Source organism: Ictidomys tridecemlineatus, chromosome 12 (assembly GCF_052094955.1).
Source record: "Ictidomys tridecemlineatus isolate mIctTri1 chromosome 12, mIctTri1.hap1, whole genome shotgun sequence".
Lineage (NCBI taxonomy): Eukaryota > Metazoa > Chordata > Mammalia > Rodentia > Sciuridae > Ictidomys > Ictidomys tridecemlineatus.
The window spans coordinates 39,337,016-39,364,366 of record NC_135488.1 but is presented as its reverse complement, the minus strand read 5'-3'; the positions used below and the strand labels follow the sequence as shown (position 1 = coordinate 39,364,366).

Below are 27,351 nucleotides of genomic sequence, written 5' to 3'. Positions count from 1 at the left end.
AAAATCTATTTTCTGCCTTTTTCTATGTTTGGCATTTTCTTTGCTGTCTGCATGGAAACCCGGCGGGACGCGCTGGGCCGTCCGCGTCCTTCTGCCTTTGCAGCCCCAGGCAGGGAGGCGCGAGCGTGGGCGGGGACAGGGCCAGAGCCCGGGGTCCCCGCCACCGTCGCCGCCTCCCCGCGGCTCTCAAGGCGCGCGCACGGGGCAGGGCGGCGGGGGCGCGCGCGGGCGGGGGCGCGCGCGGGCGGGGGCGCGCACGGCCGGGCGGGCACGGAGCCCGCGGTCGGCGGCGGCGGCCTCGCCCCCCGGAGCCAGCGTCGCGCACCGGGCTTCCTTTTTCCGGCGCTGCCGCCGCCGCCACATCCCTGGGCCCGGCGGGGCGCCGGCGGCGGCGCGGAGGCCTGGGGCGGGGCGGGCCTCCGCGTTCCCGGGGCGCCTGGACCCCGCGCGCTGACCCGCAGGCCCGGCGAGGCCGGAGAGGAGCCTCCGGGGCCGAGGAGGAGCCTGAGGACTCCGTCGAGCGGCGGCTCCACGGAGGGTGAGCTCGGGGACCCGCAGGGAGGCTGGGTCTCGCTGCACCGCGGACCCCCTCCTCCTCTCCGGGGTGGATGGATCAAGGGGCGAACCGGGTCTTTTTTTCTTTTTCTTGTTTTGTTTTTGGCGAGCCACGTCCCAGGGTGTTTTGGCGACCGAAGGACCTCCTAGTTGGAGGAATTCACCGTGGAGCCTTCATCACTTAATTATGCAATAAGGCGGCGTCCTGGTGCTGGATGCTGGATGCGCGGCACTACTGAGAGTTGGACCACATTGCATTCACTTCTTTTATCCCTAGCTGAGAATTTGCATGCGCCCTTGGGGGTAGAAAGGAGAGGAGAATGCCCCACCTGGGTCTGAGGAGCATGCTGAGAGAGAAGGCAGGGAGGAAGGAACCTGGGCAACCTTCCCCAAGTGCACCATCTAGCGCAGCGGCTCAGGCGGGCGCCAGGGGAAGGATGGGTTGGAAATGCACGCGCCCTGCCAGACGGGCTTCAGAGCGCTTCCAGCCTCTGACTTTGACAGTGGAGAGGCCTGTCAGAAGTTGGAGGTTGAGGCATCAATTTCTGCACTTCTGGCTGGGGAAGATGAACCAGGTTTTCCAAAAGCTGTCGTATTTTGTTCTCCAGGTTTTTGCTAAAGGCAAGAGAGGGCTGGGCAATGCATAGGAAGAGGTGCAGCCAGGTTTTGGTTAGCTAAGTGGCACTGTCATAAAGGTTTATTTGTCTGAAACACCCAAAGTCTGGGGCTTTGGGCCATGAGGAGTTGGATTATTGCACTGGTCGGTTTTAACTGCCAGAGTGAGAAATGTCTCAGACATTCTTAAAATTAGGCAGCTCAGACTTTTGTCTTGCTGGTCACCACTCACTCACTTGTCCTTTTAGGTGGCTGGGTTAAAAAAGAAAAGAGGAGAGAAATACCCGTCCATCCCACCCCCACTCACACACAGACCCCTTAGTATATCTGGGACTCAGTCCATCTTGGCTCAGCATTGGAATTGCAAGATGAAAAGAAAATTCCTTTTTCCATCTTTGCTCTTGACCCTGAAGAATAGAATCTTAAATACCCGAGAGAAAAATTCTCTTCTTCCCTGGAATGAAAATAAGAGTGCTTGCAAAACTGTACAGGGACTAGAATTTGTAAATATCCTGGGCCATTTACAGTTTTATATTCAGATTATTTTCAAGTGCTTGAGGAGGTTGTGCAGTAAAAGGGTGGAGAGAGGCAGAAATAGAGTCAGGGGAGATTGGCGAATGCAGGACCTTAAGAGATTGCAGAACCAAGAGAGTCATCAGTTTTCTTCTCATGCAGGTCTGGAATCATGTGGATGAGCCTATATGAAGCTTAGCCTTTAAAGCTGTGTTAACACGAAGTTGCTTTTAATTTTTGCATTGAGTTTTTGGAATCAAGGCAGTTGTATGTTTATTTTGCCAGCTATCTCAATTAAGTCTGTAATCTAATTCCATGAGTTTGGCCTGTTTCCAGTTATTCATTCATAGGATGACATTTGTCTAGAATCTGCCAGATGCTATAGCATCCAGAGAACATCTCACGTTGTAATAATCAATCATTTTGTACAGGAATCCTTTACCTCATATGAAACATGTAAAACCGGTAGAATAGTATTTGATTTTTTTTTTGTTACAGATATGTTTCATTTGTCATACCTGGTTACATGGAAGACTTCTAAACAACTATTGTAAATAATTATTTACAATATTGATTCATTTACTAAGAAATCCAAATATCACCTGCTTTGTAAGAGACCTGTTTTGCAAAATACCCTTGAATAATCCAAGTAGTAAACTGTTTTCCAAGTGTAAACCAAATGTTAAGAAAGTGGACCTACCAACTTTTAACGATGCTTATTATTTTAAAAATTAATCTATACAGTAACAGGCAGGGAATTACAAGCAAATGTGACCCCCCACCCCCCACCTTAGAATATGCTGGAAGGAGAATGTGAGCTCATCACTTATTTGAGATTCTATCATTCAGTATTCTTATTGCCTCCTTGCTTGCATAGAGATTTTTAAGGAACTTAAAACTCTTGAGTAGGAATATGTACATACACATAGAAATGTTTCCTTAAATATAATAATAGGAGCACATCCTCACCTGTTGAGGCCTGTGCCTGGCGTGCAGTGAACCCTGTGCCGGTATTTGCTATACTTCATTGTAATAGGACTTTCTGTTATAAATTCACATGCCTTTCTGTGCTTTGCTACAGTGGAATTTGGTGACTTTATGGATTGGGTAATACATTGCAGTTCAAAATAAGTACGACATGGCTGATGGTGAAACGTCCCCATTGTGCTTGTCCTCGGGTCTGGACCCTTTCTGCCCTGGTAGTCCTTTCAGGATACCTTGTGCATTACCTGGTTGTTGTTGTTTTTTTTTGTTGTTGTTTGTTTGTTTGTTTTTGTTGTTGTTTTTCTCGAGTTTCCTTTAGCATCTGGGTGTGTTTTAAAGTTGAATGCTGGGCCTGCGATGCCCAGGGTGTGTGTGAGATGGGGTAGATCCTGGGAGTCCATCTCAGCAAAGGGCCATTGAGACACTGCTCCCTGGATCTCTCCCTTCCTGTCTTGGGCAGGCTGGATTCAAACCATGTTCTCTGCCAAGGGCTCTGCAAGGCTCTCTCCCTTCCTCTTTCCATTCTTCTCCATGTCGTCTCCCGCCGGGGGCCCTCACCTTCACCCCCCCCCCCCAGTTGGCTCCAAGGTCTTACGCATCAGTCACTCTGTTTATTAGAGGCCTCCCTCAGGATGGAGTGCTGAGAGCAGGGGGTGTGTGTTGCTGTGTCCTAGGGGGAACTAGGACAGTCCCCAGCAAAGTAGGCACTAGGTGAATATTGCCAGATGAATGAAGGGCCTTTGAAAAAAACCTGCTGAAGCAGAATTAAGTGGGCTTGTTACTGTAGGACTTTGCAGAACCTTTACTAAGCCAGCATGCATATTGAGAGTAGGGCGTGGCAGGTGGGATCTACCTCTTTCTCACTGAAAGAAAGGCTTCGTGCTTCTGGATGACAACTCCAAGCGGGGAGAAGCTCCTTCCTGGCAGGAATGTTATTGGCAGCTGAGCAAAATGAATTCGAAGTATCGTTCTCAAAACGCAGGGGAGGAAGGATTTGCGTCAAAAGATGGCATAGTACCAAAGCCTGTTAGTAATTACTAACATGTCAAATGTGTGCCGTTTTCTTTTGTTTGAGAGAGAGGAAAGAGATCAGGGCTTCTTGTAGGTTCAGTTATATTCTTGCTTCCCTGACCCGACTTTTCCCGTAACTAACCAATGGTTCTGTCTCACGGGTTTGCAAAGATCTTGACCCTCTGGCTTGGTATCAGATCCCGATATCCTGACCTGTGGAAATCCCATTTAACACTGGAAGTGGGAAAACTCTGAAGATGGATTCTGCTGCCTCCTGGGGCCTCGGGCGCTCTTTGAGGGGGCAGCATACCGTGACCAGAGGGGACATGAGTCTGCTCAAGTTTGCCACCACCATTAGCTGCAAGAGGCACGGTGGGAGTTGTCCTGGCTCCTTGAACAAAGGGGAGTTAATTACAGAAAATGTCAGGCTTTTTAAAGGCCATTTATCACCTGGCTGTGAGAGAAAGGTGGGGGCTTCTCAGGCCCCATTCCCTTGGTAGACAGACGGCAGGAGCCTGCACTGAATCATTCCGGGAGGCTGACAAGCCCCATGGAGAACTTCCACCTTCAAGGACACAATGCAGAGAGCCAGCCGGCTTAGAGGAGCGAGGACTAAGTGAATTTATAATGCCTTTCTTTTTGCTTAGAAAATGGGGCAAATTATGATGTTTTTCCCCACCCAAGGTCAGACATCCTACAGAGTATGGTTACCCTTAGATGGGGGGGGGCTGGAAATGAGAGTGAAATGGGGACATTGATGGAAGGCCTTAGATTCTAATTAAACCTCGCGATGCTGTTTATTTGGAACACATGGGATGGAGGACGTCACTAGACTCTTCTCTGACAAGCTGAGCTGGCGCTGCCAATTCTCCTGAAAACAGAGGAAGGTAGTGGGAGAGTGGGGCTCTTATGCGGAGCCTGGAATCTGCACTTCAACAAGATCCCCAGGAAATTTACTTGGCATTAAAATTTGGGAAGGCTGGGGGCCGGGACCTGCATTCCCCTGGAGGCTGCTCATTGGGAATCTCGAGCAGAGCTTTTACCACCCGCCTGGGGGCCACCTCCAGGGATTTGTGTTTGGCTGGGGTGTTCCTGGGGCCTAGGGCATTGCTATTTCTCAAAAACCAGCCAGGTGATTCTAACAGAAAACCTGGACTGGGAACCCCCGCCGTGGACATCAAGCTGGGCACCATCAGGAAGATGTGAAGCACAGATTGTGTGTCATCTTCCAGCAGATGACACCGTGGTTAGCTGGACGCAGCCCTCTTCCCCATAGCAGCATCTGTGGCTCTTACTGGTTTCTTGACTGGCTTCGAGAGACCTGGGCAGGTCCCTCCTCCGCGAGTGGACGTGGGCCACTGCTGGGTGGATGTGGGCCCTTTGCAGGTTCCACTGTGCTGCCAGAGGAGTTGAAATCAGACTTTACAATCAGAGCACATCACTGTCATCCTTCTTTTCCAGTAGGACAGTTTTCAGTGGCTTTTTATCACGTGCAAGGAAAACCTCGATTCCACTCAGCTCTGCCAGGCCCAGTGTTGTCTGACCCCAGGGGCTACCTTGCCCTTGACCGGGCCCTGAAACTCCAGCTCCTCGGCTTCCTTGAGTTGCTCAGGCCTCGTCCTGGCCTGGAACCCGGCCCCCTTACCTCCTAAGGCAACCACGGTCCCTGACCTCTGCCTGGATCATGTCCCCTGTTTGCTTCTCATAGCACCGTGCCCCTTCCACAGCTCCATGCCCTGCTTCTCAGGTAGATGCTCTGACTCCTGGTTCTCTGTTGGAGTTCCAGCTCGACAAGGACAAGGACTGTGGGTGTTTGTGGGACCTCACTCTCTGTGGTGGGTCCCTGACACCTTGACTGTTGGACGAGTGAATTTCACGGTGGACTTTGTCCTTAAACTTGTATGCAGTTCATCTGCTCATGACCGAGGGTCCTTTGTGGTCCACTGTAGAGATAAGGGACTTGCCCGAGGGCAGTGGGTGTCCTGAGAGGGACCAGGCTGCCTCTGCCCACTGCTCTCTGGTTGGCTCCCACAGCGTGTGACTTGACAGCCAGTCCTGGTTTATCTAAATTTCTAACCAGGTTGCTTTGACAGATTTTCACTGGAGTCTGTGTAGAATATGTGAATTTTCTCACTATAGATCATGGGAGAAAAACCAAGCAAAACCGTGCACTTGAAGGCCCCCAGGCCTGGGCCCTGCTTGTGCCTCTCTGGGAAGCAGCCACATGTCCTGTTTTCTTGCAGGCCTGATGAAGTCACCTTCCCGCTTCCCCAGGCCACCTGGCCTTTATGTAGACAGTGAAAAATCTGCCTGCTGCTTCTGCCAGAGGGCCTGTGTCCCTCATTGAAAGCCCAGCCACCTCCTGACACTGTTTCCTTAAAAAAAAAGCCCAGCAAAACCATTGGAGCAGAGGGTATGTACACAGGTGTTTGTTACATTATTCTCTATAGTTCTGGCTTTAAAAATTGAATCTTTTTTTGCAACTAAATAAAACTACCTAATGAAGACAGATGTATCTGCCAACTATCCAGATACACCCTGGCTTTGCCTGCTCACCACACTTTTTCCTGGCGAGAAAATATTTCTCCTCCTTTCCCATATGGCATGAAGTGGCAAAGAAGCTGTGGTTAGCAATAGTGAGGTAGGGAAAACCAAACAGAAATAATAGCACCAGGGCACATGGGTAGAGGAGGCATCTTAAAATATTTTATTGGTTTTTGTTGTGAGACGGTTATCTGTGTACTGCAAAATATTTTTGAATACAAAAATGTGTAACCAAAAAAAAAGGACCTCTCCTTATCTTTTTTTTTTTTTTTTTTTTTGGTACCGGGGATTGAACTCAGGGCACTTGATCACTGAGCCACATCCCCAGCCCTATTTTGTATTTTATTTAGAGACAGGGTCTCACTGAGTTGCTTTTGCCAAGGCTGGCTTTGACCTTGCAATCCTGCCTCAGCCTCCCGAGCCACTGGGATTATAGGAGTGTGCACGTGGTCATTATCTTCTTAATATTTTATTCTGTGCATTACATATGTGTGGTTGTGCGTGTGCATAAACACATAATCACACATATATCCAGTGTATGTATTTTTATTAGCAAATAAGATCATGCATTTAATCCTGCAGCTGCCTTTCTGTGGATTAATATTTCTGGACACTTCAGATCTGTACAATTGGCTTTAATGTGTTTTATTTTAAATAATAAAGGAATTGGGGCTTCACCATAATTTCTCAACCCCTCAGTCAGTGAGTAGGTCACCACTTCAAGTGGAGGTAGGAGAAATATTTTGAGATTATAAGGCAGCCTCCTGCTTTATAAAGTTTGGGAATCCCTGGGCAGAGGCTTGGCAGGCTGTGGACAATTCAGTTTTCCGAACAAGTTGCCCGGTGGCTGTAGTCATCAGGAAATAGTGACTGTGGCTCCCTGAGTGCCAGGCACAGAAGCTCACATTCCCTGGGGGGATGCTGACCACGCCCAGCGAGCGCACTTGGGCGGGGCTGCCTTCTGTGAAGGAGTGGACAGGCCAGGTGCTGGAGAGTGGGGTTGGGCCCACAGAGAGATGATGAAGCCGGCCACTGTTCTCCACGCAATGGCGAGCGGCCTGCTCACCCTGGGTTTCCAAACTCAGATCCCTGCAGCAGGACCCAGGGTCTCTGGCCGGCAGTAGCCTGGCCTGGGTGGCTGTCACGAGGCATTGGTGAGGATCCCAGGCTAGTGTTCTTCTCAAGAGACCAGTGTTAGCAGGGGCTGGGGTCGGTGCTGTGAAGCTGTCCAAATCGTGCTTCAGTCACTGTGTGTGTGTGTGTGTGTGTGTGTGTGTGTGTGTGTGTGTGTGTGACTAAAATACCTGACGAGAAACACCTGGAGGAGGAAAAGTTTATCTTGCTTCAGTTTTCAAGTCCCAGTCCCTGGTCAGCTGACTCCGTCGCTGTGGGCTGGAGGTCATGCAGCTCATGGCAGAGGGACGCGGCCACCAGGGAGAGAGCACGTGAGGGGCAGGCTGTGAGAGAGCTCTGCTCTTCCCACCAGGGTCAAAATATAAACCCAGAGGCACACCCCCAGTGACCTGCTTCCTCCAGCCAGCCCTTCCTACCTGTGCTCACCTCCAGTGAATCCATGTCAGCGGAGTCACCCTTGGATGGGGTCGCACCTCTGATAATCTCATCATTTCACCTGTTGCACCCACTCACGCAGGAGCTTTTGGGGGACAAATCATATCTAAACCCTAGCATCCTAAGTCCCCACTGCAGTCCCCATGCTGCCTGGGAACCGTCCTAGGGAGGGGAAGGTATCCATGAGCCACAAAGGGTCGGGAGGAAGGAGGGAGCCCCGCAGATGTCCTCCTTCCTTGTGGACGAGCAGGACTGGGAAGAGCAAGGGCTTCCTCACTAGATGGAAACTGAGCTTCTTAGAAAGTGAAAGCTCCACTTGAAGGACACGTTGGGTGACACCCTGAGTCATGTGGTTGTGGAGGGGGCACAAGCCGGGTGCAGCTCCCGGGAGCCTGTACACACTGGTGCACGTGCAGGTGGCTGTTCGTCCTATAGAGGAGAGCCCTGGGCCCTGAGAGCCGATCTGCGGGAACCCACAGCCACCCTGGGAGAGGAGCAGCCTGCTCACGCCCAGCCCTGGCCGAGGGCAGGGGAGGCAGAGCGGCCTCTGGATAGTCCTGCTCTGGGTTTCCCGCCGCGCTGTGGGAATCCTGCCCTAAGCCACCAGATTCCTGCAGTGGGGAGGCCACCTGCGTTTCAGGGCAGGCTCTTTTTCCCTGTCTGCCTCTTGCATCTGGAGGGAGCTGGGTGGACAGACTCAAATCAGATCCCTCTGAAGACTAGGAAAGACTTTGGAAGATTGGAAAGAGAAGATGAGGATTTCTTTTCTCAATACTGGGGATTGAACCCAGGAATATTCTACCACGGATCCACAGCTCCTGTCCTTTTAATTTTTTGAGTCAGGGTCTCTCTAAACTGCTGAGGCTGGCCTTCAACTTTTGATCCTTCTGCTTCAGCCTCCCAAGTCACTGGGATTATAGGTGTGCACCACTGCACTAAGCTGAGACCCTTCAACTCTAAAAGCCCGGAGAGCCAGCCAGCATGCAGGCAGGGGGTGGGGTCAGGCTGGGACACCTAGGAGGTGTACAGGGAAGGCGCAGGACAAGTGAGAGAGTGGTATGACAGTGAACATTGCTGAAAGTCCCCAACACCTGCTCTGTGCAGTGAGCACGTCTGCGCGCGCGTGTGTGTGTGTGTGTGTGTGTGTGTGTGTGTGTGTGTGTGTGTGTGTATGGTGGGAGGCAGACCTGGGTGGTGCCCTCACCCCTGTTCATTTATCCACAGCTCATACCCCAGAAGAATGTGAGCCACACACCCTAGAGCCAGGCCATCTGATCAGAGTCACCCACAGCCACATGAGCTTGTCTCTGCCCTCTGCACTCTTCCCCGGCCACATTGTCCCCTTGTTAGAAAAGCTGGGCTTCTCAATGGGGCACCCCCTAAGACCCCTGGATTGGACTCCTCCACGTGGCCTGGTCTCGGCTGAGCTCAGTGGACTCGGACTGCAGGGCCCCATGTCCTCGGGCACAGTCTAAGCCTCTGATTCCTCTGGGCGGAACAGAGTCGTCACCTGGGACCAGTGTCTGTCTGTCTTTTCTGTTCTTGGGGCAGGCCACACCACTGCTTGGAAGGACATGGATTGAACCAGAAGCTCACGGAGAGCACCCAGGCATTGGCCAGCCTGGTCCACTGAGGCTCGGCTACAGGCCAGTGGGTGCTGGTCCTCTGCATCACAGTCACCCTGGGAGGTTGTGGCCAGGTGTCAGAGAGGGGGCTGTCCCAGAGCTAGTGAGTGGTGGAGCGGGGGTTTGAACCACGGTAGGATTCTCGAGTTTGTGCTGTGTTTCCCCTGGAAGGAACTCGGGGAGGAGAGGGAGACTTTCTGGAGACTGGACAGCTGACCCTGGCAGCTGGAAGGGGACTTGGCAAGCCCCTTGCTGCAGAATGTCACCAGGTAAATTCTGCAACACTCAGTTAAATTCAAATTTCAGAAAATAGCAAGTAACTTTTTTCAGTGTAAGTATATCCCATGTGGTACTTGGGACATACTTATACTTAACTGGGTACCCCATAGTTTTATCTGTCTAATTTGGCAACCCTGCTTGGGAACCCCCCAGGAAACACACTGGGCCTGCTACATGAGCACAATAAAATAGAGGGTTTTGTTTTTTTTTTGTATGAGTTACATGAGTATATTCGGTGTGATATTTTGGGATATATTTTTAAAAGTTATTTGCTGTTTTCCTTAAATTTGAACTTAACTGGAATCCTTTTTAAAATTTATTTATTCTGGAAACCCTAGTAGGGGACCACAGGAAACATCCTGGGTCTGGCTCACAGACACCCTGTAAAGACACAGGTAGCTTGGTAGGTGGTGAGCTGCCTGTCCCTGACTGTATTCAGCGGGAGGCCAGATCACCACTGGTAGTTGCTGAGGAGGGAATTTGGGTTTTCGATGCTGGACTCTAGTGAGGTTTGGGGACGCAGGTGCAGGGACGAGAGGAGGGTTATTTCCCTGGGTCCGAGCTGGGCTGGGAAGCTGTCTCTGGGCTCATCTGCCATCAGCACTGCGTTGAGGACTAGTTCTTCTACCCAGAGGTGACAGCTGGCCTCATTCAGTGGGACACCAGGCCAGCCCAGGGAAACGTCATTAAACCGTCCGATCTGACTTGAAGAAACACTGTTAAAGAAGAAATGAAACACACACATTTTTTTTCTCTCCGTCTTGTTGAGAATTGGCAGTGACTTCCGGATTCTTTGTATGTCCCCTGCAGCAGAGTGTGACTTCTGGGACGGGCTGAGGACCCCATGCATCACTCCAGGGCTGTGATAACATGAAAAGCACCCACCCCCAAGGTTCTTCACACACCGTTGCAGGCAAGTGACCCCTGGCGAGAGGCACAGGTGTTTATTTCTTTGCTGTTTCAGATGCTCTGGGTGTGACCGTACCTTTCGGGCCAGGCAGGACTTTCAACGTGGCCTGTCTTGATGTGGCTTCTACCTTTCATGAATCTCCTCCAGCAAAGAGCTAGTCCTCAGCAGCCTCCGGCCACTCCCCTGCTTCCCGCCCTCATGGAGCTCACAGTGACCTTAGCCTGAGCCAGACCAGAGTCCGGAGGCAAATCTGCAAAGGCAAAATCTTGTCCTGGGTTCCCAGAACAAATAGGGTTGGCATTCTCTCCTGTGCCTATGCTGTCTTCCGCTAGGGTGTTTAAATTTGATTTAATTATCAAATGGATCCTTCAATATTATCCATTAAGTACAAAAGAGTCACAATACCCGCTGTTGTAAAGGGAAAGACTTAAATATTTGTATCGATTCCGATCATTGGAATTGGCCTGTTCTTCTTCTCGCTCTGGTTTAATGGATTTACTCTGAGCGGCAGAGGCCTCTCTCGCTTGTGTTTTCCAGGGAGAGTCCTTGAGTGTCTGGCGGCTGACAACATGCACCAGCAGTGGCTCCTGCTGGCCGCGTGCTTCTGGGTGATTTTCATGTTCATGGTGGCCAGCAAGTTCATCACGCTGACCTTCAAAGACCCAGACGGTAGGTGTGCCTCCTGCCGCAGGGGCTTGGCTCGCTCATCTCTGCTGCAGTACCGCTCCCGGGTGCAGGCATGAGGGGCAGCTGCCCCAGGGTCCAAGGACATGCAGAGAAGTGGCAGAGGACAGGGAGGTGGGAAGGGACCCGAGGCTCTCCACAGAAGGTGCTTTCTATGTGGCTGTAACCAGAGGGAGAGCAGGGCCTCCTCCCAGCCCTGCAGCAGGGCCTCGCAGCAGGGCACAGGGCAGGCTCCTGACCCGGGAATGCCCCCTGCCTGAAGTCAGAGAGACGCAGCACGCAGCACGGCTGCTCAGCATGCCTGGGTGTCAGCTGGCGTCCCACGTGGGTGGCATGTGTGTTTTGAAGGTCACCTTCAGTGCCATGGAAGAAGGGTCATTTAAATATACACCCACCTCTTGGAGGATTTTTAACCCCTTAGTGAGCACAGGCGCTCAGATGCGGGCGTGGTAAGAGCTCCAGGCCGTCTTGGACGAGCCGATTCTGTGTCTTGTCCTTCTCATTCGCTTATATGAGCTTCTGTTTTTTTTCCTACAAAACGGACACATTCTACGCAGACAGCCCCTGGGAGGCGCTTGGTCTGTGAGGCACTGGGTGTGTGCAAGGAGTTGGTGATGGTCTCCTCAGCCCAGGGGACACTCAGAGTCTGCAGCAGCTTCCGCACTGTTGTGTGCCACCCAGAGTGGCAATCCGTGTTAAGCCTGAGAGGGGCTCTCATTCCAGAGCCACCTGCAGGACTGTGTCAGCCCTACACTGCTGGAGACCAAGTGGATACGGCTTCAGGGGTGGGGCCCCGTGGAGAGCCACGCAGCACGCCCACATCGCCAGGAAATTGAAACGAAGCGCTGCTGAGAACACGAGATACATGTCTTTCGTGATTCTCCTGAATGTCACCTCCCAGGAGGGCAAGCATTGCGGGGCAGGCCATCCAATGAAGCTGTTGGTGTTGTGTTTTGTTTGGAAAAGTACGAGTGTCTGTGATGTACTTTAGAGAGACTCCATCGATAATGGTCGGATAAGCTGGGCACGGATGTGCGCCTGCGGTCCCAGCCACTGGGGAGGCCAGGGCTGGAGGACAGCTGGAGCCAGGGAGTTCCCGACCATTCTAGGCAACAGGCTGTGCTGCCCACAGTGAGGCCCCACCACTCCAGAGCAGAAGTGGGAGTTAAATAGACCGTGGGTCCTTGCATTCATGTAATGGTCCCTGGCCAAAGAGCTTTTAAAGGACAGCTTGTTGCCCAGTGTGTCTGATAAACGAGGTGACGTTCAGCTGGGAGGTGGCAGGTTTTATGCTCCATGTTTTCAGAAAAGTGAGGCTGCTCAAGTGGTTTCATGAAGGGGAGCAAATGCTGATGAGGGTAAAAGCCAGGAGGACACAGGGAGGGCTTTGGGTTCTGGCCTGCAGAGGCGGTCTGTGACTGTCCTCAGTACCGCTGGCTGGACGCCACCTCTCAGCCTTGAGGCGGTGGGTGGAGGCGATTCCTCTGCACTTTGATGTGGGAGCAGGCTGTGCAGCGAGATGTCAGAGCCTTGTTGCCCCTTCCCCCAGGGCGGCCTCAGTGAGGATGCGTTTGCCCTAAGTGCACTGGGGACCTGGAGGGAGGGACTGGAGGGAGGGACCTGGAGGGAGGGCCTGGAGGGAGGGACCTGGAGGGAGGGACTGGAGGGAGGGACCTGGAGGGAGGGACCTGGAGGGAGGGACTGGAGGAAGGGACCTCGTGGTCACATTGCTGCAGCAGCAGAACTCAGCCTCCTGTGACTCACTAGGGTCTCATCTGGTTGTCCTAGCGTACCTGGCTGGATCACGGGGTGGGTGTCCCTTGGCTGAGTCTGACTGGAGGCAGTGAGCTCAGCTGCAGAGTCTTGGGTCGGTCAACTTTTTGTCATTGTGACCAAAATACCTGACAAGAACAACTCGGAGGAGGAAAAGCTGATTTTGGCTCGTGGCTTCAGAGGCTCAGGCCGTGGTTGGCCGACTCTGTTGCTCTGGGCCCTTGGCAGAAGGCAGTGGCAGAGGACAGCAGCTCCCTTCATGGCGCCTGCAGAGCAGAGAGAGGGAGGGAGAGGGGACAGGGAAATGAGCCCTTCCAGGGAAACCCCTGTCATGCCAGATTCGTGGGACCCCAGTAGACCTCCAGGAGCCGAATCCGATGCAGTCACACAAGAGTCTTTACTGCAAGCTCCAGCCTGGACTCACAGCTGTTTCCAATGCAGCGGGTCCCAGGGAGTGAGTCCCGGTCCTTTGTCCAGTGAGGTTTTATAGGTTTTGGGGGGATACTCCATGCGTCACAACAGCACACAGCAAATCATTCCATTCCATGGGAAAGTCAAACAGCGACTCTTAACATTGGTCAGCACATTCAGTGGCGGGAACAAGTTGGGTAGGGGTGATTGGCTAGTACAAGAGGAGGGTTCCTTTGAACTGATTGGTTTAGGCCACGAGGGGTGTCCATGCTGAACTACAGGGTTTCCCAACACGTTACCAACCACCATAAACTACTGGGGGGTCACCTGGCATCCCCGGTATTTTCCCTGATTCATGCTGATGGGTGGTTGCTAGGGGTTGCTATGGCTCCCCACCTAGCCTGAGTCAGGGACACCTGGTGCAGCAGACCTCTCCTGTTATTTGTAGAGAAACCACTCAGCAGGGTGGGTGTGTGCCTAGGAGTGCTCTGTGGGTCTTTCCAAGGACAAGGTCAAGTCCTCTCCTTGGACAGGCCTTGAGGAGGAGCTGGTTTCTCAGAAATGGAGTCTCATCAGTTTCTCACCCCCAGCGACGTCCTCCTCCAGCCACGTCCCACCTGCCCACAGTCACCATTCAAACTGGGATGGGCGCTTAGGTCACAGCTCTCAAGATCTGATCGTCTCACCGCTAAACCTTCCCAAAACGAACACAGGAGCTTTGGGGGGACGCCTCAGTCCAGTCACAACAGGTCTCTTGCCAAAGTGGAGGAGGAGGCGAGGGAAGCTCACCGCTAGTGTCCGTCCTGAGGCCTCCGGGAGGCGGGGCCTGCGGTGCTGCGGGCACCTCCCTCGCTCCCCTGCCCCTGGGTTTAGTGAGTGTGGCCCTTGAGCCTTACTGGCCCTTCTTCAGGGGAGGCAGTCCACCTGGAGGACCCTGAGAGAGGTCTGTCCGCCGTGGCCATGAGGGTGGCTTGTCTGTTGGAGTTGATGTCACCCATGTCACAGGGTTTTGCTTTCCACCAAAGCCCCTTTGTGAAGGATCATTCTGAGGGCTGGGGCTGGGGCCCAGCGGAAGAGCGATTGCCTCCCCGGCGAGGCCCTGCGTTCCATCCTCGGCCCCACAAAAAAATAAACAAACAAAACAAAGGTGTGTGTCCAGCTACAACTAAAACAGTATTTTAAAAAATATTAGGATCATTATGAGGAAATAGCTCACTTCTGACAAGGGCTCCTTCATGGTGAAGTTCCTTTCCCACAAGAAGGGGAGAGAGACCTTGGTGTCAGCCTTCAGGGACCTCAGGTAACTCGGGTGTCCCTGGGGCAGCTCCTTCCAGTTCCGTCCCCTGGTCCAGAATCCCAGTCAGTGGGCGGCGGGTGTTCCTCCACCTCCTGTTCTGCAAGACTCCCCTCCACTGGAGCTGGGCGGGGGCGCTGAGCTGCTGTTTAATGCAACATTTGCCATTTTTTATGGTAATGGTTTTAATTTCACCTCAGCGATGGAGTCACAGTGACGTGTGCCGTGGTCTATCCTCAGCAAGCTTCAGTGTTGCACTGAACCAGGCTCAGTTAGGAGGAGGATCCGTCCTGCCCGGTGGGTCTGTGACGGCATAGAGTGCCCTGTGGTGGCACAGAGTGCCCTGTGGTGGCATAGTGTGCCCTGTGGTGGCATAGGGTGCCCTGTGACGGCAGAGTGCCCTGTGGTGGCATAGGGTGCCCTGTGACGCCATAGAGTGTCCTGTGATGGCATAGAGTGCCCTGTGACGGCATGGAGTGCCCTGTGATGGCATGGAGTGCCCTGTGGTGGCATAGAGTGCCCTATGATGGCATAGAACGCCCTGTGATGGCATAGGGTGCCCTGTGGTGGCATAGGGTGCCCTGTGACGGCATTGAGTGCCCAGACTCCAGACATGGCACCTGAGCCCCGGTGTGTGCTGCAGATACTGACCTCTCTCCGGTCTTACTCCTCTTCCAGTCTGTGGCCTCATCTCGGCCCCTCAGCTTTCTTGTGTGTCACCGAGGCAAAGCCTGTGACTTGTGTTTCTCTGTGCCACCCACGTAGCTCATGCATGGGACGGAGCTGTGAGGTTTGGTGACTGTTAGCTTTTTGTCACTGTGACCAAAATACCTGACATGAACCACTGAGGGGAGGAAAAGTTTACTTTGGCTCGAGGTTTCAGAGGCTCAGTCCATGACTGGCTGCTCCATTGCTTTGGGTCTGGGGTGAGGCAGAACGTCACAGCGGGAGGGCGTGGGGGAGGGAAGGTGCCCAGCTCACAGCAGCTGAGAAGGAAGGGGCCAGGGACCTGCTTCCTCCCTTGGTGCCCCTCCTGTCTTCAGTGGCCAGTCGTCCATTCAGTTCATGGATTAATCCCGTGATTAGGTCACGGCTCTTACAGTCCAGTCTCTCCACCTCTGAACGTCGCTATTGCCTGATGAGGGGCCTTCCTGCCTCCAGACTGGAGCAGTGACTGAGTACACCGCTTCATCAGTGAGGCAGGCTGTGGTCCCTGGTAAAAAACAAAGCAGAACTTCGCCTGGCAAAGCGTAGACATGTTGTAAAACAGCATAATGATGACAACGCGGTAGGACACTGCACAGAGACCCCGGGCCGCTGCCCCAGGATCCGACTCCTCTCCTAGAAGCTGGAGGCTTGCTCCTGAGGGACAGGGTGAAGAGGGCGACCCCTGTCACCCCAGTGGGGGTGGCGGCATCTGCTAAAAATAGCAGGCTGTCCACAAAGCCACAGAAAAAGGAAAGCGAATATGAACTGGCTGCTGTTTTCATCTGAGTCTCGTTGAGTCAGGTTGGGGAGAGCTGGGGGTTGGCCGAGCTGGGGGGTTGGCTGAGCTGGGGGTTGGCTGAGCTGGGGGTTGGCCGAGCTGGGGGGTTGGCTGAGCTGGGGGCTTGGCCGAGCTGGGGGGTTGGCAGAGCTGGGGGTTGGCCGAGCTGGGGGGTTGGCCGAGCTGGGGGTTGGCTGAGCTGGGGGGCTGGCCGAGCTGGGGGGCTGGCCGAGCTGGGGGGTTGGCTGAGCTGGGGGGCTGGCCGAGCTGGGGGGCTGGCCGAGCTGGGGGGCTGGCCGAGCTGGGGGGCTGGTGGGTGTGGCTGCTGGGAGCTGAGGAGCTCTTGAGCCACCAGGATCCATTCTGTGTGCTCTGAGGGTGTGAAGTAGGTTGCTTTTTCAAAAATTCCCTGGTGAATCGGTTGTTTAGAATTCAGGACTCGTTTCCCATCCTGAATGTTATTAAGGGAGCTTAGGTTTCCGCAAAACCCCGTGAGCACGTCCGCTCTCACCAGGAACCGGGCTGTGGTGGGACAGACATGGCTCTCAGAGCCCCCGGAGGGCTTTCAGGGGTTCGGGGCCGATGGCCCTGAGGCCTCTGTCATTTGTCCAGCGGACGGTGCTCTCCATCCTTATTGGAGGTACGTCCGACAGCTCTGGCTAAGTTTGCATTTTCACTGAAAAAGAGAAGAAAGGAAAAAGGCTTTTAGTGAGGTTCCTAAAGATGTGCAGAGAGAGCTGGCTCTGGGGCCCAACAGCCAGGAGGAGGCGGGGGACAGAACATCACAACGGTCAGGGCACTGGGGGCGGGGGTGGGGTGTGTGGGGTGTCTTCTTCCTCCTGGTGCAGCGAGGGGAGAAGGAGGCAGGGAGGAAGCTCACTGTGCTGAATGGAGGGGTTTGGGGCCTGCGGGCACAGCGGTACCTACCAAAGCAAAGCGCGGCTCTCAGTGACAGAAAAGGAGTAGACCTTGAACTTTTTTTTTAAAGTGAAACATCCTTTTGTGTAATCAGCTTTTTAATTTTTATTTAACATCTACTTTTTCCAATTTGGAGGCTTTGAAAATTTTGGAAACTACCTGTTTCTTTATTTGCAGAACACCAAAGATTATGATCGAATCCTACCCCACAGATTTCTGCAAAACCTACTGTTATAATTTATTAGTTTGGACAAGCACTTGATAAGATTCCTCTAGTCTGAATTTGAGTACCACAGCTTCATAAACTGATGTGAAAGCTGATTGTTTTTGTTTTGTAGGTTAATTTTTTTTTTTAATCTGGAGATCCTTGTGGAGGCACACACAGTTGTAAGAAATAACACAGAGAAGCCAGGCATGGTGGTGGCCCATGCCTGTCATCTCCGTGACTCAGGAGGCTGAGTCAGGAGGATCACAAGTTTGAGGCCAGCCTCAGCAACTTGACAAGACCCTAAACAATTGAGTGAGACCCTATCTTAAAAAACGGGGGTGGGCTGGGGATGTATCTCAGCGGTAGAGCACCCCTGAATTCCCTCCTGGGACCCCTGTTCTGTCCCGTCGATCTGTAATCCTGTTTCTTGGTGACAAGAAATCTCCACCTATCTGTCTTCCAGGGTACAGTGCCAAACAGGAGTTTCTGTTCCTGACAACGGTGCCGGAAGCCGGGAAGTCGCGAGAAGAGAAGCGCTTTGCCGAGGATCCGAAGGTGGGCACGGGCTGGGGGCCTGGGCAGAAGTGCTGAGCCCCGGGGAGTCTGGTCGCGGTAGAGCCACCAGGGAGGAGTGGGAGCCAGGGGACAGGTGGCACTTGTGTCGTCCCACGTCCTACTGTGGGGTGTGCTAGAAGCCTGTGTCCCAGGAGGACGGGCTGTTGCAACCGCCCCTGGAGCGCACTGCCTGGAAACCCGTGCGTTTTAAAGGAGAGCGAGGAGCATCTGGCCCTCTGGATAGGTCTGACTGGAGGAACCGTCTGCTCCGAGATCCCGGGAAGAAGCTCTGAGTAGCCGCCAGGGAAGCCGGAGCGGCAGCAGCCATGTGTTCCAGCGGGCCGAGAAATGGGGCCGCAGCTGGAGGGGGCCCACAGAGCGGTTCCGGAACCGGCTCACTGCCTCAGCGGCGTCTGGGGCAGACACACCGCTGTGACGCCAGCAGTGGGCACAAGCTCTGAGACGCCTGTGTGTCCTGCCTGTCGCCTCTGCCCTCCTCAGCTGGGCCTTTCCGGGCGCCTCCCTGAGACCCTGAGCTGCCCCTGAGCACCGAGTCCAGACTGAGCCGGGAGCTCTGGAAGGACATGCCCGCCGTGCACAGAGCCAAGGCTGGACCCAATGGGGGCCTCCGGGTTGGGGGGAGGTTCTCGGGCTCTGGAGCAGCTTCCAGAGGTGCGGGCTCCTGCCAGGAAGTTGAGTCTTTTTTGTTTCTCTGAATCACCGCTCTCTGGAGAAGGGAAGTCTCGGGAACCCAGTCTCTTCTCCTGGCCTCCTGGGCTGATTCATCCCCGGGACTTAGCAGGGCACTGAGGGCCTGGGAGGGGCTGGAAGGAGGGGTTGCCACCCGTGGGAAGGGGACCGGCCTGCTCACCTGCAGATCAAGGAGCCTGTGCCACTTGGGTAGGAGGAAATAGCACCTTATTTTCCACTAAGCACCTGTACATATCCAGAGGACTGAGTCAGCTTGCTTCAGGAAACCTGATGTCTACTCAGGAGCAAATGAAATCGGAGAAAAGAAAAGGTCCTGTGGACGGGCAGAGAAGGCCCGGCCGGCTCCTGCTGGGCCCTGCTGTCCTCTGACCCGCTCCCCCCATGAGCCCTGGTGCCTGTTCTGTTCCTCCACCACAGCCCACCGGGAGGATGCCTCCGGCTGCCCCTCTGGTCTATATGGAGCGCCTGGAGCTCATCAGGAACGTCTGCCAGGATGAGGCCCTGAGGAACCTCTCGCACACGGCGGTCTCCAAGTTCGTCCTGGACCGCATCTTTGTCTGCGACAAGCACAAGATTCTGTTCTGCCAGACCCCCAAGGTGGGCAACACCCAGTGGAAGAAAGTGCTGATCGTGCTCAATGGTGCGTCCACCGAGACATCAGGGTTTGCCTGGGGAAGGGCCCCAGTAGCTGGGCAGGGGAGAGGGGCCAAAGGAGGGAGTGGTTTCTCCTGAAAAGACTGACAGCCTTCCAGATGGTTCTCTGTTGTCCCTTTTTCCCCTGTGGGTGCTGTACTCCTGGAGTTGGGAGGGTTAATTATGCAGGCCAGGCAAGTGTCTACCCCTGAGCTCCACCTGACCCTGGTGGGGTCATTGTGGATGGTGCACATTTTCAAAGGCACAGAGCCAACGACAGGATCTCCTGGTTTTCCCAGTGGAACCCCCACCTCAGGCAGCTTGACCGTCCGGCTGATATTGATGCATTTAAAGTCATATGCTGAGTGTGTCAAGGCCACCACACTCTGAGGTCACCAGGTGCCCTCTCTGTAGTGAGAAGGGCCCACACCCCAGATCCTGGGAGGAGAGCCCCCTGCATGAATCTGGGGCCTGCTCACCTGCAGATCAAGGAGCCTGTGCCAGTTGGGTAGAAAGAAACGGCACCTTATTTTCCACTAAGCACCTGTATATATTCAGAGGATTAGGCTAGCTTGCTGCAGGAAATCTGATGTTCACTCGGGAGCAAATGAATCACAGAAAAGAGAGTTCATATCCTGTAGTTAGGCTTACTCGCTGCTCCTTCAGACAGCAGGTTCATTTGTTTGTTAAAGTCCAGTTAGTCTGAGCTGATCCAAGATGATCATGGACTCTGTCAAGTTCAGCTTGAAAAGGGACTTCTTTCCAACCACTAGCAGTGGACTCCTGGTCGGGAGTCAGACCCCGGGCCTGCGGGCAGGTCTTGGGGTTCCGTGTCCTCCTGCCGCAGCTCCTGGGCTGCTCTCAGAGGTGCTGGTCAGTGTTGGCTGACATTTGCCTGCTCACAGGGTGGTTGGGGAGGAAGAGGGTGACTCTTCGTGCTCTGGCACCGTGTCAGGATGTTCCGGATCAGAGAACAAGGTTAGAAATCAAGTTGAGAGCGAGGAGTACACCAAAAGGCCCACAGTCAGCCACGGCAGTGTGCAGCGCCTCCAAAGACGTGCCCACTTCAAGGGCAGAACAGGAGTGGCCATGGAGGGTGTATATCAGAACACCACCAGAATCCCAGCGGCTCTGGAGGCTGAGGCAGGAGGATCGAGAGTTCAAAGCCAGCCCCGGCAAAAGCAAGGCGCTCAGCAACTCAGTGAGACCCTGTCTCTAAATAAAATACAAGATAGGGCTGGGGGTGTGGCTCAGTGGTCAAGTGCCCCTAAGGTCAACCCCTGGTACCAAAACAACAACAACAAAAACAACCCCCAGCAGCACCCCAGCAATCTGTGTGGTTTCTAGGTTTTTCATGTATTAGCTAAAGATTAGCTTAAATTAAACATGGAAAAAGTAAAAAGCACCCCCCGTGACCTCGGCACCTAGTCACAGTCGGTTTGATGACAACAAAATTAAACTGCTTTTGAGAGGACATTTACTACCCAGCTCGTTGTTGATTAAGCGGCTTCACCTGGAAATCTTCATCTTGTTTGTTAAAACAAACAAGCAAACAAAAAACATGGGCTTATATAATCTCTAAGTTTCTTAAAAAATGAAAACAAACTGGACAGAGGGAAAAGCTGGAGAGGCCCACAGGGAACCTAGTAAACTACGGGTGGCCGGGTGGCTGTCCTCCAGGTCCCGACAGGGACGGGGTGAGTGGGCCTAGGTGCAGACCACAGAGCTGGTTCTTCTGCCGTCCCACTTCTACAAGTTTTTCTTTCTTTTTTTGGCAATGAGGTCTCACTGCATCGGGTCGGCTGGCCTTGAACTTGATCCTCCTGTCTCAGCCTCCCGGGTAGTTAGGATCGTGGGCATGCACCGCTGCACCAGCTCTGCGGTGCCCTCAGCAGCTGCTCCTCTTGGTCGTTTCCTAGCCAGCCAGCCAGCCCGGGCAGCACAGAGTCCTGGACTCGGTATTCTGGGATGAATGAATAAGCAGGCAGGGACGCTGTGGGCCCTGCTTAGATGCGAGGCCACGAGAGTCTTCCCTGCCAGGACTTGGAGCTCCACCTGACAGGGTTAGCCCAAGTTCAGTGTGAAGGTTGGCAGGGGCCTGGCTAGGCCCTCCTCAGCATCGTGAGCATTTATTTCCATTTTCTACTTGGGGAAAAGAAAGGCCTGCCTGGCCACCAGCCCTGAGATGGACACCGAGCAGGTTCCCTGCAGCAGCGTGGTCCCAGAGCCACCTCCTCAGACACACCCATCCTCCTTCAGCCCCTGCTGTTTACCTGGGTCACGCTCTATAATTCAGCGTTCTTTTTTTGTATTGTTTTGTTTTTGGTACCAGGGATTGACCTCAGGGGCACTTGACCCCTGAGCCACATCCCCAGCCCTAGTTGGTATTTTCTTTAGGAACAGGGTCCCACTGAGTTGCTCAACACCTCGCTGTTTCTGAGGCTGGCTTTGAACTCACAATCCTCCTGCCTCAGCCTCCCGAGCTGCTGGGATTACAGATGTGCACCACTGTGCCGGGAACTTCAGCCAGATTTTTCCAGCACCAGTCGCCTTTGGTGCTGTTCTGGGATGCCCTGAGGTTGTCTAGGAACCACCGAGGTCTGGGGTGTGGTGCTGCCAGAGTACAGCCTGCCGGGCAGGATGAGGACCACGTGGGCATAGGTGGGCACCACGTTCCCCAGGCCTGCCCCCTGGCGATTCTCCCAGTCTTAAAGTATCACTGGTTTTAGGAATTCTGTCTACATACCCCAAGCTTTGTTTAACGGAAGATTTGCCAGGGTGGACACTGTCCTACGTCTGCCCTGTCCCCTGCCCTCTCCTCCCCAGGACCCTCTCTGCCCGGGTTGGTGTGTGCCTAACCCGGAGCCCTCATTCCCTCTCCCGTCCTGCCCTTGGAAGCAATTGGAATTCAGGACATCAGCGTGGCTATCGGGGTGGGTTTGCCCCGTGTGCCCCGGGGAATGTGCAGCCCTGAGGTGAAGGGGGTCATCTTGAGGCCACCAACACGCCTTCTCTCGTGTCCTAGGAGCGTTCCCTTCCATCGAAGAGATTCCCGAAAACGTCGTTCACGACCATGAGAAGAACGGCCTCCCTCGTCTCTCCTCCTTCAGCAAAGTGGGAATTGAGAAGCGGTGAGAGCGGGGTGGGGGGGGGGGAGCCCGCGAAGAAAGTCGGCCAGAATCCAGCTCAGGTCGCACTCGCTGCTGCGAATTCCAGATCACTCCCCGGGGACCACGGGGACCACAGGGTGCAGTATCTGGGGCCAGCAGCCGGGCGTGGGTCTGCCCCTGCCTGAGGACCACGTGCGGACACTCTCAGCCCCACCTTTTCCCGCCTTGCCATCGACGGGCCCCTACGGTTCACATTACCTTATTAACAGAGGAGGGGTCCCTTTTGTCGTGCTTTGGTTCTGTGAAGTTTTGTGGGTTCTCTTCATGAGAAGGGGACTCGGGTTGTCGGAACCCTCACTTCCCCCTCCGAAAGCATTGTGCCTGTGTCACGGGAGCTTCCCCCGGGAACCTGGATCCACACAGGCAGTGTGTGTGTGTGGGGGGGGGGGGGGCGTGCTTCCTGATTTGGGCTAGAATGGAGTCGTAGCCAGTGAATGGAACAGGTCTCCCATCAGCTGTGGAGTGGCCCCCGGACAGCAAGGTTTAAAGGGCCCGGAAAGCTGAGCGGCACTAAACGTCAGCCTGGGGCTGGGCCTCCCCGCCTGGGCCACTTCCCTTCATTGTTTCTGGCTCTGGCTGATGGAGTACAGAAGCCCTTCTGGGTGCAAACCCACCTGTTACCTCCTGAGCACTCCCCCCACCCCCCGGGGCCTTTGGGGGAGACTCAGCAAGTCAAGGCAGGCCAACTGGGGCAGGCAGTCTCTGTACGTAGTAGGCACTCCATTCGTGCAGTGTCGACCATGATGCAGGATTGCTGTCATGTTCGCCACCGCCCCAGGCCTCAGGGCAGCCGTGAGCACCCAGGCTGGAGTGTGCGTTTTCTCCCACCCCGGCTTCCCTCTGATTTTCTCTCCCCTGACAATGCTGAATTGCATCCTGAAGGACAGGCCCGTGGGTTATCCCTGGCTCACTCAGAGTTCCTGCCTTGACAGTTTTCTGTCCAACAACAGAATTGTTAAAAGTTTCTTGGAATTTTGAGTTATTCATTAAAATAAAGCATTGAAGAAATAGGGTTTTCCCAGACTCCCAGGAACGAGTCCTGGTGGCTTTTCTGAGCCTCTGTTTTCTCCTCTGTAAAAATGGGTTGAGAATAGGATCAACGCACAAAATCTCGCAGTGGATTAAGGAAGAGATGCAGGGCATGCATTCGGGCCGGGCTGGGCCTGGTGAGAGGTCAGCTCTCTGTGGGAGCTGCCCCTTCTGCTCTTGGCTCTCCCCACCCCCTCAGCCATGGGCTCCAGGAGCACGCAGTTAACTTCCTGTTTTCATTTTGTTTCTTTCTCTTAGATTGAAAACGTACTTCAAGTTTTTTATTGTCAGAGATCCCTTCGAGAGACTCATTTCTGCCTTTAAGGACAAGTTTGTTCACAATCCCCGCTTTGAGCCTTGGTACCGGCACGAGATCGCCCCTGGCATCATCAGGAAATACAGAAAGAACCGGACAGAGACCCGGGGGATCCAGTTTGAAGATTTCGTGCGCTATCTGGGTGATCCAAACCACAGATGGCTGGACCTTCAGTTTGGGGATCACATCATTCACTGGGTGACGTACGTCGAGCTCTGTGCACCTTGTGAGATAAAGTACAGTGTGATTGGGCACCACGAGACCCTGGAGGAGGACGCCCCGTACATCCTGAGGGAGGCCGGCATCGACCACCTGGTGTCCTACCCCACCATCCCACCGGGCATCACCGTGTATAACAGGACCAAGGTGGAGCGCTACTTTCTGGGCATCAGCAAACGAGACATCCGGCGCCTGTATGCACGTTTCGAAGGGGACTTTAAGCTCTTTGGGTACCAGAAACCAGATTTTTTGCTAAACTAATGTTTAGGACCTATGAATCCAGATATCCCTGTTAGACGGGGGGCTGGCCAGGTAGAGGTCTGAGCACAGAAAGGACACTTTCTCCGCGACACCTCTCCTTTGGACTCTTGAGGCCTCCCCTGATCCTGAGGGCCTCTCCCCCACCTGTTATCAGGAAGCCGCTGGCCTCACCTGGGAGAGGAGTGGAGACATCTGCAGGAGGAGGTGTGACAGCATGAGAAGCCCTCGCCCTCAGTTGTTGAGTTGGCAGGCACGGCCGAGGCCCTCCCGGCCGCCGGGGTGGTCTCGCCTGTCATCAGTGGATTGCAGAAATGGTACCTGGCACTTTTAGGAGGGGTGGAGAAGCTGAGGTGCTGCAGAAGCTGCCCAGGCCGGGCAGGATAAATCTGAGTCATAAGATGACACCTCTGGCCTTCACCTTGGTGTTGCTGTAACAGAGGGTCCTTTCTGGGACCACTGAGTCCCTGTGACATTCAGTGATGGCCCCAGAGCAGGGCCCACGGTCCGTCTGTCAGAACCCATACCTGTGCAAGGCAGGTCTGTGTGTCTGCACCGCTGCCTGCCAGTCGCCTCTCTCATCTAGCACCAGAGGTAAAATTTTGGAAAGTGATTGGAGGGGAGGTTCCTACCACCCAGGAAAGGGGGTGCCCCCTTGTGTGTTGGGGGGGCAGGCTTTAAAGGAATGTGGCACAGGAAAGGAGGAGCAGGCCAGGCTGGGGACTGATTTGGGGACCTCCCTGCCGCCTGACTGACACGTGTCCCATCTGGGTGGGGAACAGGGGCATCTCCTCCCGGCTCTCCCAGGGCCTCACCTTCCCCAGAGCCGGGAACAGACTGAACAGTTTCGTCTGGAGGAAGCCAAACAGAATTCCCTCCAGACCCAGGTCTGCTGACACCACCCTCCTGGACTAACTGGCCAGAAGTGAGGTCATCAAGTTCACCAGCAATAAAATCCAACGCCAAGGCACAGACAGAGCCCCACGAGGAGCGCGTCACAGCCCCCACGAGGGCCACGTGGAACCCGGGGGCCCAGCCGGGAGGGGTGATCCAGGCTTTTCTCAGAGGCAGCCTCAGCCCCCCTTTTCTCAGAACTGCTTCCTGGATTTGTGAATGTGGAAGCAAAATGATATTTAAAATACGTGCCAAACCTGATCCTCGCTGCAGTTCCAGGGGGACGGGGCACCAGGGCGGCGTGGGACCCTGAGGCTTGGCGACCAGCACGGGCGTGCGCAGCTGCTGGGGCCGGGATCGTGCACGGGAAGCGAGACTCGGCCCTTCGCCCTCGACGGACACGCCAAGGATGTGACCTTGAGCCGTTTTTCTATGAGGTTTCTGCTGTGGCTTGTTAGAATCCTTTCAGACTCAGTGAGCGGATTGATGACCCCTTTCCTGTCTGGAGAGTCACAGTGTGGATCGTGTATGGGAATTTAAGGCCTTAAAGTTAGTCCTCATTAAAATAGCCTTTTCTCTCAGAAAGCAAAGATTGGACGCCTGGTTCTTCTTCTCTTTTACTTTTTTTTTTTTCAATCTCCCTCTGACATTTGAGTCATTTTCCAATGATATTTTGCCAAACAAGTAGAGATTGCTATCGAAACATCTCCCGGACATCTCAGTATGCCTGGGCCAGGCCACCTCCACCCACTGTGGCTCCTGACCCCACACCTGGCCCTGGACAGTCAGGCCCTGGAACCGTGTAGCCCTCACCCCCTTCTGGTCTTGCCCTAAAGCAGATGGTCGTCCCACCGTCTCACTCCAAGGCACCACCCCGTGTGCTTCCCGTGGTGCTGCTCTGACGGCGATGTACTGTCAAGCCGGCCTCATGCTCCCGGTGGGTCTCTCCCACATGGACTGGCACTAGGTCTCAGGGTTCAAGAATGATTCTTTGGGGTTTGATGTTCCAGTTCCCCTCGGGCAGCAGACCCACCGGGGTAGCCAAGTCACCCACATAGCTCCACATGGTGGCTTGCCCTTGGGCTTGTACTTCCCCGCCCGCTCCAGCACTGCCCCTGTGGTTCTGCCAGGCTGTGGTCCCACCCTGCGGAGCAGGTGGAGGGGCCTCAGCCTCCGGCAGGTGCATTCTGTGCCTGTAATAAGAGAAGCAGGGGTTTTTTGTTGTTGTTGTTTACTTTTTCGGGGGGTACTGGGGATTGAACTCAGGGGTACTTGACCACTGAGTCACATCCCCAGCCCTATTTTATTTTATTTTTTTAATTTAGAGATGGTCTCACTGAGTTGCTCAGGGCCTCACTTTTGCTGAAGCTGGCTTTGAGCTCCCGATCCTCCTGCTTCAGCCTCCGAGCTGCTGGGATGACAGGTGTGTGCCCAGCAGAGTAGCAGTTTTGATGAGCTCTGAATGGCCTTTGGGATGCCTCCTCCCTTTCTCAAGGAATAGTGAATGTCGGAAGCCTTCGTTGCCTCTCGCTTAGTCTCCTTTCACACTGGTTCCCATGGACATGGCCCATCGGGACCCCGGTTCACGTCTGAGGGCCACATCCTTGGTGTTCTCGTTCAGCCATGAAGTCCTTTCTCCCTCCTCACATTTAATGTTGAGCTGCCTGTCAACTTGCAGTGTGGTGACTTCCTGTTAAACCCTGAGAATATCCTAAGCTGAAAACGCATCTGGTTCACATAACACACCCAGCGTCACAGCAGTAGCCTACGACATAGACTGCCGGTTGTTTGCCCTGTGGTCTTGTGGCTGGCTGGCAGCTGTGGCCGCCAGCATCCCATTGGTAGCCTAGGAGAAGATCAAAGTGTGGTTTCTACTGAACGCACATCGCCTTCGCACCATTATAAGGTCAAAAGCACGTTGGGGACCTTCTGGGTTGGTCACCAGGAGGAACCAACCCAGTCCTCTGACACTTGGCCTGGGAACCTCCTTAGTTACATACTCAGTTTCTTCACTTGCAACACACGAGAGCACAAACAGATGGTCAGAGTCGTGTAGTGCTTTGTAACAATGATCTGCCTTTCCCGTCTCCAGTAACGTGAGCCTCGCCTCTGCCCACGGCCTTCCCAGAGTGGTCTTCCCCCCATCTTTTCACCAGTATTCATCTGTTCCCCACGATGTCTCTTCTG

At 54.1% G+C, this 27,351-nt stretch overlaps 1 protein-coding gene across 5 annotated transcripts; it reads left to right on the top strand.

Moving 5' to 3' along the window:
• Positions 1–297: 297 nt before the first annotated feature.
• Chst10 (carbohydrate sulfotransferase 10) lies at positions 298–25,754 on the top strand. 5 transcript variants are annotated; one of them, XM_078028560.1, is made up of 7 exons: positions 298–538; positions 10,506–10,612; positions 11,147–11,274; positions 17,843–17,934; positions 19,063–19,285; positions 22,304–22,409; positions 23,736–25,754. In XM_078028560.1, exons 2-7 carry the CDS (start codon positions 10,566–10,568, stop codon positions 24,271–24,273), a joined length of 1,134 nt encoding a protein of 377 aa, XP_077884686.1. In that variant the 5' UTR covers positions 298–538; positions 10,506–10,565; the 3' UTR covers positions 24,274–25,754. The 5 variants fall into 5 exon arrangements, with proteins under 5 accessions (XP_077884686.1, XP_013218835.3, XP_077884688.1 ...); XM_013363381.4 differs by having other exon boundaries at positions 301–538; positions 10,506–10,608; positions 11,143–11,274; XM_078028562.1 differs by lacking the exon at positions 298–538 and adding an exon at positions 5,906–6,091.
• The last annotated feature ends 1,597 nt before the right edge of the window (positions 25,755–27,351 follow it).

Excerpts from the sequence above, each read along its gene's own strand:
- Chst10 (XM_078028560.1), top strand. The coding sequence starts at position 10,566 with ATGAAAAGCACCCACCCCCAAGGTTCTTCACACACCGTTGCAGGCAA. Across the intron at positions 19,286-22,303 it reads AGTGCTGATCGTGCTCAATG|GAGCGTTCCCTTCCATCGAA; the intron begins GTGCGTCCACCG and ends CTCGTGTCCTAG. Across the intron at positions 22,410-23,735 it reads AAAGTGGGAATTGAGAAGCG|ATTGAAAACGTACTTCAAGT; the intron begins GTGAGAGCGGGG and ends TCTTTCTCTTAG.